The sequence below is a fragment of the Patagioenas fasciata genome, chromosome 3 (genome assembly GCF_037038585.1).
Source record: "Patagioenas fasciata isolate bPatFas1 chromosome 3, bPatFas1.hap1, whole genome shotgun sequence".
NCBI classification, from domain to species: Eukaryota; Metazoa; Chordata; class Aves; order Columbiformes; family Columbidae; genus Patagioenas; species Patagioenas fasciata.
Window position 1 is genome coordinate 64,340,108 of NC_092522.1, and position 10,866 is coordinate 64,350,973.

Here is a 10,866-nt window from a genome sequence, read left to right on the forward strand (position 1 = left end):
AAATTACTTGCCAAAATTACACTAAGAATCAGGCTGGAGTGGAAGGCAGTAAAAACAAGAAATAGGTAGTCTATACTACACTTCGAGAGCAATGCAATCATGAGCCTTGAATACTAGTAAGAACACTGCTGACATGCTGGACTTCCATCTCAAAAAGAGACACCATTGGTAGATTTTCCTAGACTTACAGAAAGTCATGTAGATTTATCTTTTTTTACCTCTCTGTGAGAGAGTTTCCCTGCAGCAGAGCTTTGCAGGATTAGTGTCAGTTCTTCAGCCCCCCTTCAGCTGCCCATCTCCTTTGCCATCAGGAAGCCTCTCTCAGCTCCTGCTCACAGTTAAGCATACTGATAAGTTGTTCCAGCTCTGCTCTTGTATATGGTGTAATTCTCACCTGTTGAACAGTAAAGAAAGGTTAGTGTTAAACCAATAACCTGGAAACATGCTAAGAGAGGTTTGGTCCTTTATGTGTTTTTTTCAAAGGCTAAGATAAGCCAGTAATGCACCAAAGAATATCCCATGAACTGCTGTTGATACCAGTTCGACAGGTTCTGCAATCAAACCTCAAAGACCCCCAGCTGAGACCATCCCAACTGCAAACTTGCTCCCAATTTTCTCAGGTTTAATTAAACTTTTATGTTCAACCAGAAAGAATTTTGTGTGCAGGGAGACCTCTGTAGCCAGTTTAATAAAACTGGAGGTATTGATAAAAGTTAGAATATATTAAGCATACATTTGAAATGGTAAAATTGTTTTTAGAAAAATCCAGTCAAACAAGTCTGCAAAGGCATTGATAATACATATGCCCTTTCCAGACTTGCATAAATGAAAATTAAGTGATTCGCTTGCTGAAATGAAACATGCATTAGGTGTGCTGCTCATGTGAGAGCCCTGTCACACAGCAGCCTCCATTTGGAATTACAGAGAATGGTAACATTATTATTATTATTATCATTATCATTATCATTATCATTATCATTATCATTTCCGGTATGTTAGCACTGAAAGGCCTCCCTCATGGACCAGATGCCATCATGCAAGGTGTTGTGCAAGGGCAGAACAGAAAGAGCATAAAGAGCTCCTTGGTGCAAACAGCATGAAAAAACAAATAGATATTAAGAGAAGAACAGCTGCCTGGAAATTATGAGAAGACATTGGTCAATGAGATAAGGACAAGCCATAATATAGTCCTCACTGCCTGCTACAGCGAGTGAGTTACCATGCCAGTTTAGAGGAGGTGATGAACACCCATTGCTTCCTTGAGCTGGAAGGAACCAGGGGACATCAGCTTCATGCCAGACTGTCTCTGGGTGGCACAGTGTGTCTGAGATAGCCAAATCCAGCCTTTCAAATGGTGACAGGGATCTGGCAGCAGCTGAGGAGATATACCCAAACCATGGTGGTGCTTCCCAGGACACTGCACGCCCTCCCCAGGCACATTTCTTAGGTTGACTTGTTTTAGGTCTGTGCTTCGAGACAAAACAAGAAGATAAAAGTCAGTCAAGGCCTCCCATTTTTGGCAGCTGGCATAATGCAACCACTGGGCTATGGCAACTGAGAGGAATATGAGAGGGCCAAAGGGATGTCATTGTGGTAGCACCCTCACAGCATGGTGATGCTGAGATATCCCAATTTCCCAAAGCCTGGCACTCACAAGTTGTCACCGGGCAGCAGCACTGCCTCCAGTCTCCCTGCTTGCACTGTCAGGGCACTAGATGGGCAGTGGACAGCAGCAAGGGGGTCCTCATCTCCCTAACTGAGGAGTATGAATGCATGGTCCTAGTGAGAGACAGCTCTCGCAGCCTGTTCCCAGCCACTAAGAAAACATTCATTTATTATTCAAATTTAAAATGCAGAAGCTATTCGTGGTGCTATGGTACTGCTGAGGGCCCCAGCTGAGATCAGAGCTTGCCCTGTTCAAACCTGAAAGGTTTTTGATCTAGTTAAACAATAGGCAAAAGTTGAAAGGGAAGAGAGGAGATAGAATTGAGGTGACTTTTTTTAAGACAACAGCTCTGGGCTAGGAGATTTGTTAAAATTTAAATTTCAAAATAAATTTCTTGATATAGCTTCTAACACTATCAGATTTGAGAAGTTAAAAGCTTCAAAATAATAAAAGATCAGTTATTACCCATAACATTGTTTGAAACACAGCTTTTGAAAGCTTCAACCCACATCCTACTCACATTAATAACCCTAATACCGAAGCTAACAGATTGTGATAGCGCCTGACTATTTTTCCAGAATCAGGGCCCTACATGTACGATGAAACATGATCTTTCATTTCACCTTGACTTGCTGGCTCCCACCACTGCTCCCTCACCTGGCTCGGGGGTGCTCAGGAATTTCTCCTTAAAGCCATGATGTCTGTTCCAAATGTCTCACTTGGTGTCAGTGTCCCACTCATGTTGTGGCACTCGGGCTGCTTAAAACAAATACCTCTGAGTTTCTGCTTGTGCATAGGTCACAGCTCTGGCTACAGCCTAGTGTAAACACACACATGCCAGCATCCTGTCAGGTAGTTCCAATACTGGCACCACAGAGCTCTGCAGGGTTTAACCTCCTGTGCTTGCATCCAGCTCAGTGGGGAAGGGCTGCAGCCAGTGCTGTATTCACAGCCACCGAGAGCCTAACTACCTAGTTTAAACTCAGTTCAGGCATATCCACACTACACTGCAGCTATGGCCATGACAAGGGGCATCATAACGACCAGCCAGAATCAGCACAAAACATAATATAACCATATCTGATTTCGAAATCAGAATTAAACCCACCTTACTACTAGAAACATTTTCTAAATATTCTTTTGCTCAGAAACAGAAGAGTAGTATCAGGGAAGGGTGTGTGCTGGCTGACACTGCACAGAATAAAAGCTCCTAGCTAATCATTTAGTCAGCTCCCCGCCAGTGCGGAAAGGGCACCAGCCTCCAGCCAGATGCCTGAATGCTGCAGGCTGCTCTGGAACCTCCCAGAGCTCTGCACCCACCACACCTCAGCCATGGTGTGTCACATCAATCACCCTTCTTCTAACAGAGCTGTCAGATGAGACAGATGAAATGTCTGATCACCTGAATGCTTCTGGGGGTGCTCTGGCTCCAGTGGATGAGTTGGAGCTGATCTTCTTTTCCAAAGAGCAGATAACCCTGCTTTATCTATATAGCATCCTGCGTGATTTTCAAACTTTGAAAGTGCTTTTCCTGCCCAGAAGAAAAAAAAAAAAAAGTGGCAGCAGAAAACAAGAAAATCTTGCAGAAAAACTAACCTCAGATCTTTAGATTTTTTTTTTTTCAAAAACATCCACAGATTTTAGATACAAAAATATGGATTACTGATGAAATACAGCCAGAGATGAAGTTTCACGTGGCTAACACGTGTAAACGAATAGCAGAATATGTAGCCCTAATAGTCTTAAATGCTGGCACATTGCAACAGATTTTTTTTTGCTCTGCTTTATGAAGTGAAGTGAAACTGGCAGAGGAGGCTGGCAGTGGATTATTTTCTTCGCATTTGCTGGCCTTGCCCGCAGCTGCAGCACACACGCGGGCTACAAAACAGAGCTGACAAGGTGCCCTCTCAGCTCGCTCAAGCCAGGGTGCAGGGACGCAGCTTGAAGGAAGGAACCCAGTGCAGGATCACGGTGGCATGAAGCGAAAGGTGGGTGTCACTGGGTTGGTGGGGTTACCCCGTGTGCCAGATAACAGGGGACGGGAGCAGTGACACTCCTCTTCAATCGTGGAGCCCCATCAAGCACATCAAGTGCTGCCTGGTGCAAGCTCCTGCCCACAGCCTGAGTGAGGATTGGGAAGATGGAAAAGGGGAAACTGGCTGCAGCGTGAAGTGGGGATGCCTCTCCCCTGGCTTGCTCAGATACCAGAAGCAGCATAGTCAGGGTAGCACCCAGCTCCCAGCCTGGCTTGTTTGGTAGTCAAGAAGACAGGTAAACAGCTGGGCAGCCAGGTCCGTACTGAAATCCTCCACTAAAGCCTGCCACAGCTTCCTCCCGCAGCTTAAAGTTGGAGTTTGGCGATGTCTGTGTGTCGAAGCAAGGCTTAGAGCTCAGGCACAGCTCTGGCCACTCTGACCTTCACCTTAAGTTAATCCTTCTGCCTGGTCCTGCACAGCATCAGTGGTTGGACCAGCTCAGGATAGTCCCTGCCCATGGAGGTGGCCCAGGGATCACATTATCGTTTTCCATTCTCTAGGTCATCCTAGGAAAAAAGCAGTGTACAGGGCTTGTGAGAAAAGGCATGGACTGGAAAACTTTGCAGACTTTAATGCTGCTCTTTTGAAGTCTCCACAGTTACCGAGGGAAATGTTTTCAGAAGTGTCAACTTCTAGGAAATTTTTTCGCTTCTGGGTACCCCATGTGGAGACACCATAGCTGCAACATTCAGGAGAACAGGGCACCTATAATTCCTAGGTCTTTTTAAAATCACTGGCCTGGGTCTTTCTGTTCTGCCTCAGTTTACCTTTCTGCAACAGAGAAATCATAATAGTTTGCAACCTTAAAAAGATGCAGAGAGTTTCAGTTCCCTGATGTCTGTGCTTTGTGGTCTCCAAACAGAGCTAATTTCCACATCCAAACATAATGCTTGTTTTATTATCGTCTACCAAAGTAGAAGTTCACTGTTCTGGAGACTCTGAAATTGCTGTGTTGTTTTGGTTTTAAATACAGATCACCCTCTACTCTGAAAGGTTTGAAGAATTTCAGAAAACATTGACCAAAAGCAACGAAGTGTTTGCCACATTCAAACAGGAGATGGAGAAAGTGAGTAGCAGCTCTCACCTGAACTCTGTGCTGAAGCCCACCAATGCCTTCCCACCATTAAGCCCAAGTGACTGTTTCCTTGCAACTGGTATACTTATTTCCTGTAATGAACAGGAATTGGAAACCAAAAACACCCACTGTCATAATAAACAATGTTCTGCTCTGACACCAGGGCCCAAAATCCTGGTGCTCTAATCCATGCAACCTCTAATGACCCACACAGAGTTCAGCCATCAGAAAACCAAAGGGAAAGGTGGTGCCATATAGCTAATGGTGCATGTTGGAGGTGGTATAGAGGTGCTTAATCCAGAGGGAACTTCCTTGACAGTGCTGGCTCAGGAGATACAAGCCCTTCTTTAGCTTCCCAGCAATACAGCACTGCAATCTTTTTAAAGAGACAAACAGAATAATGTCACTTCTTCTTTGGCTTGTGTTTTTGTCATAGTTTGTATTCTGGGAGTTTGCCATACTTTTAAACATGTAATCAATTGGTCTTGCTTTAGGACTACAGACTGAAGGCTAAAATTTATATGGCAGCTACTTAAAACTAAATGTATCCCTTAACATAAATTATTACTTAGCACAGCCACTACAGCTGCTAGTAGCAGTGTTATGAGTACAGCCAAAGACCTAAATAAAAGGGCTGCCCTAATTTAATCTGCAGAGTGGAATTCCTGTTGTGATTCAGCTTTTCCTCCTGCTTCCATAGATGACAAAGAAAATGAAGAAGTTGGAAAAGGATACGGCTACATGGAAATCCAGGTTTGAGAACTGTAATAGAGCATTATTGGACATGATTGAAGAGGTGAGTGGTCTTTTTCATCTCAGGATGCACCTCTTCCCCCATGTAAAAGCCTTAACTAGCACATGAGGTGACCTGAAACTTCCAAAAGACAATGAAAAATTTGTTCTTGAATATAAGGGTGTTTGGTTTTTTTTTTTTTTTTTCAAACTACCTTGATAATTAGATGTCTTTAAAAAAAAAAAAAAAAAAGACAAAAATCCAAAAATCCCAAGTGCTGGGGCTTTCAGATTGTGCAGACATTCATTATGTCCATGAGAAACTGAATTATGTAACTGTGAATTTTAAGTGCTCTGAAAATGTGTGATTGTTAATGTTCTTATGTTGAAGCAAATTGGCATTAGTTCATGCTACTTTCTTTCTGCATGGAGCATCCACCCAGGGAACTAATGTGCTCTAGCTAATGAACTTCAAATTCACTCCTTTCATTAACTTCCTGTGTGGGCAAACTCTTAAGAGCTGAAAGAAAGTACGGTAGCTCACCATAATTTTAAATATGCAGTCACAAAGGCATTACAGAGGAAACTCATGAGCATGTTGGAACTCATTCAAGTAAGATAAGAGGCTGCCTGAAGTTTCACCCCGAACTTCTACTGACTTTGGACCAGGTCTTTCTAGTTAGCTTTGTAACTCTGTGCTATTGCTATTTCTATTGGTTTCTGTATTTCTTGATTCCTCATTGGGTGCAGAGGCAAGAAAATGTTCCAACTCAGGCTTTTCTCACAGAACTTAGAACCAAACTAAACAAAAAATATAATACAGCTTGTTTTCCCTGAAATTCACACCCACCAGAAGTCCCAGTAGTCTTTTAGATGCTTATCTGTATGAACATCCACTATGTTTTTCCATCTGTACATATCATCAACAGGTACTGCAGCAAATATTTTTGAGTGAAATTGATCTGAATCTGTATGGAGAATGCTAATACACTACAGTAACAGGGATGAATTTCCTTTTGAAGCTTCAGTACAAAAGAACAGAGCTATTGTAGAGCAATTGGTGAAAGCCAGCTACCTGGCAGAATCCTGTGAGGGCTGCCTAGATATCAAATTGTTCCTAATTGCCAGTTCTACCAAAGAATTTCATGCACCCAAACTCAGTCTGCACTTTTGTCTGATGTCTTTGACCACAGAAAGCCATGAGGTCCAAGGAATATGAGTGCTTTGTGCTGAAAATCCAGAGGCTAGAGAACCTTTGCCGGGCTCTGCAGGAAGAGAGGAATGAATTGTACAAAAAAATAAAACAAGCACAGTTCCCTGAAGAGGTGAATGGAAATGGCATCTTAGAAGAAGAAGAAGATGAGGCTGATACGAGCCCTTGCTCCACCGAGCAAGCGAGCGTTGAGCTGCACACTGCTGATGAGAGGATGCTGAGGGAGCTGGCGGAAGCTTTCAGAGTGTCCCACAAGGTGAAGGAATCCCTCCCAACTGACAGCAGCAACCCAGAGACCTGTGACACTCAAACATGCAATGCTCTCCTGGAGCCAGAGCTCCCTTCTCCTCTGATCCCAAGGCCAGAGGCTGGGAATAGCTGTGAGCCACCCAGCACGAGCACACCAGCGCCCATCGAACTCATGCCAGCACCCACCAGGAGCACACCAGCGCCCACTGAAAATATGACAACACCCTCCGAGAACGTGCCAAAGCCCACCAAAAGCATGTCCCCGCTCCTAGAAAGGGTGCCAACACCCACAGAAAGTGCCCCAATACCTCCCCAGAGTGTGCCAGTACCCACTGGGAATATGACAAACCCCACTGAAAGCATGCCAGCAACCCCTGAAGACGTGCCAACAGCCACACAAAACTTGCTCACTCCTCCTGGGAATGTGCCAGTACCCACACAAAGTGCACCAAAAGCTGCAGAATGTGTGGATGACCCAGTGGAGCAGTCTGTCCAGGGTCAGCTGGCACAGCAAATAGGGGACACAGACATGGAAGCAGTGGATTGAAGACACTTGGTGTATCCAGGCTTGTCTTCTATAAACCACAGCCCTACTTCACCCTCTAAATTGATACTTTTTTTTTTTAAGAAACAAAAAGTGGGTGCTAAAACACACTCACATATCCGCAGGCAAATGTAATGCACTTCTCTTTGCTCCCACTATCCAGTAATAATGGGTCTGCAAATTTTGCTGTCCTTCATCTGCTCAAAGCATAGTATTTTCTTAATGACAGGAAAATACAATGAAATTACAGGATCTTTTTTCTCAGGCATAATGAGTCATCTCATTCAGCAAAATAATTTTAAAGTGTTGAAGTTTCATGTTTCAAAAATCATTGCAATTCACATACATATATTTGAAGACTCATAATTAATTGTATCTATTTGCTGTGATGTTGCATAAAAGATGGCCTGCTTGGGCACATAGTGATTTTAATAAATGAGGTGAAAGTCATCTGCAGTGACAAAGTAAAATAGTGAAACCGTCAATGTGGTTAGCCATATCCAAACAGGTGCAATAACAAAAAGTGATTTTTGTATGAGCAAACTACCAGTCAGCACTGTGGCTTGAACACCCACGAGCTCTTAGGCTTACCTCGAATCAGTCTTTTCTGCTTAGTGTTCTAAAAGAGGTTCTGTGTTCAACAGAACTACAGGGGAGTGGAGATCTTTTCTAGATTGCTTATAAAATGGCTGAAAACAACAGCAATTTCCAAATTGATGGCTATTCCCAAGGTAGGGGTCACAACCCTCTTTCTGCATTCAAGAGTAACCTGCTAGTTTGTCACACTGTTTGGGATCATGAGCCCAACAGGGGCTCATGGCTGTTTTCAGCTCACAAATGAGGTCAGAAGTTCAAAATTCAGTTGCAGATCCCAGCTTGTAGACCAGGAACAAAAAGCAAGGTAGAGCTATGTTAGAAGGTACCAGGATGTATTCCAGAAGATACCCCTGAGACCACACCTCTTGATGATGCTGCCTCTCCCAGTCACAGCCACATAAACCTCTTCACCACAGCTTCCTCCTGGCCCAGGTGCTGATGCTCCCAGGAGAAGGGTGAGCACACTCGCCTGTTACCCCATTCGCTGGAGTGCAGCACAAGTAAATAGCCCAGAAGAAAATAGGTACCAGGAAAACAGGAGTCCCTCTCACAGACGCCTTCAGGGACTGGCTACATTCTCATCCCCTCTCTTGTCTAACCAGCTCTTCCCATCCGCCTGCCAACACACCATTGCTCAACAATGTAGACACCATGAAAGAAACTGCTTGATTCTGGCACGAAGAACAGAGATGAAGAAGGAAGGGAGTGGGAGAGGGCACCTAGCCAGACAGCTGTATGGTCTCAAGCAAGGAGACTAAGGTTATTTAAAAGAAAGTTTAAAAAATCCTGTTGGCACATTTCTTGTGTCTCATCCTCTTCCTCCAAATTAAGTCCAGGCCTTTTGGAGTCTGACCTGAACAGTTCAAGAATTTGAAAAGGGCTATTAAATACAATGTCCAGAGGCTGGAAAGGGAAATGTTACAATCAAAGAAACCTACATTTATAGACAAATCCCAAGAAGCCCCCAAGATAAAGTGACTCAGTCAAGCCGGAGTTGAAATAATGGTGAACCAAGAGAAGAGATGCCATCTTTGGCAGATCATGGGAGGCTGCAGTCACAGAGTTCTTCCAGCACGCCACCCTCCAAGAGTGGGGTGTGAATCTTTGCTTACAGCCAACATGGTCCGCACCGTGGTTAAGTATGTCTGTGTCTGCACTGTTTGGTCCAGCCTTCTCTAGAGGTAATCACTGGAATATACAGAGCATGATTTGCAACAGGTTGTTTTGATATGGCCTTTCAAGTAGCTATTATGGCTACACTTTCCAAATTTGGATGCTCTATGTTAGGTACCAAGACTGACGGGATTTACTTAATGTCTTTAATCACCTGAAAGCAGATAATTCAAGTCTTAGTTACCTTAAGCTTCTTTTATAAGCAATAGAGAAGAATAGGCGTATTTCGAGGACAAGACTGGCATCCAAGAGAGAATAAATTACTTTCTCTCTGAAGATGCCATTTCTCTTCACTGATTCTAGAGCCAGCCTAAGAAAACAAGTTTAAGTTTAAAATGTCTGTTATTAGGTGTCTAAATTAGACACGATGAATCTCATCAAATATTCAGATTCAAAGCCCTAAGTGAATGGCCATCTCTGAAAACCAAGCCAGCTATGTGCCTGTGAAAATGTTAACCTATAACAAATCTATATTGTAAGATAAAACGTTATACTCACCTGATTGACTTCTTTTTTAGTTTCCGTTGACTTAAGTCTGTAGAAATATAGTTTCCATTATGAGTACAAGTTTTGTTTGTCATTAGGGTGACTTAGAATTAATGCAATTTATATACCCATTAATGTTCTTTTTCCTTTCTTGGTCTTGTTTGATTCTGTTCCCATTTTAGTACCTACCTGCATGAAACCAACTTCTTTTTCTTCAAGTAGGCCCCTGGAATGCCTTTAATTGTTTAAGTTTTTTTATACATTTGAATTTTCAATGACATAATAATAATGGTTGACATGGCCTTGCAACTTTAATTTTGCATAATCATATGGTCACCTCTTCAATTATATCATAGTTGCCTCATACCTTCCAACCTCAGCAAGCAGGGAGACGAGGATCCTACAGATGAAAACTTCCTACATAGTCATGACTGATTCTTACAGCATCATCCCTCATGAATAATTACCCAGCCTTCTGGGAAAATTGCTCCCACTCTCTTCCACCTTCTTCATTTTCACCCTTTTAATTCTTGCATCTAAAACTGCACTTACATACTTGAAATTCCTATTACTCCATGAATTTCTACCCATATACATGTTGCTTCTCTTCTCCCATAGAATCTATCAACTGCATTTTATCCCAAGCAGTTTCCTCCTCATTCTCAGTGCATACATATAACATTGAAAGCACAGAAGAGTGACCCTCCTGGCTTTTAGTTCCAGGATCTGGCCTCACGTGTTTGCAAGAAATGGGAGAAAAAAATGTAGAGAAAATTCTGGCTGATCTCAGATATATATCAGGCTGGATAGGACACATGGGGATGGTTTATGTGTAATCTCATGGCCTACAGAGCTGTGGGAGGCTGGAGTACCCTCAGTAGAGGCAGAAAAGCTAAAAAAATTCGACCAGGCACCTGTTTGTCATCCATTGCATTAGACTGGCAGTTTAAACCATCATCGCCTCTGCAGATTTCTGTGTGTCAACCAACTTTCTCCCATTCTTCTTCAACATTAATTGCTGGCCTCCTCTTGCTCTGTTCTTTTGCTGGTACCCAATACAAAACTGTCTCTGCATGGTTGCAGTGTCCTTGTGAA

The 10,866-nt window shown here is 43.2% G+C and overlaps 1 protein-coding gene across 1 annotated transcript in view; it reads left to right on the top strand.

The window, feature by feature from the left end:
- TXLNB (taxilin beta) overlaps positions 1 to 9,918 on the top strand; it is a 36,511-nt gene extending 26,593 nt beyond the window's left edge. Inside the window, exons 8-10 of the mRNA XM_065833298.2 lie at positions 4,676 to 4,768; positions 5,478 to 5,573; positions 6,703 to 9,918. Of these exons, the coding sequence (XP_065689370.2) occupies positions 4,676 to 4,768; positions 5,478 to 5,573; positions 6,703 to 7,518 (1,005 nt within the window). The 3' untranslated portion in view covers positions 7,519 to 9,918. The remainder of the gene's footprint in view (positions 1 to 4,675; positions 4,769 to 5,477; positions 5,574 to 6,702) is intronic.
- The last annotated feature ends 948 nt before the right edge of the window (positions 9,919 to 10,866 follow it).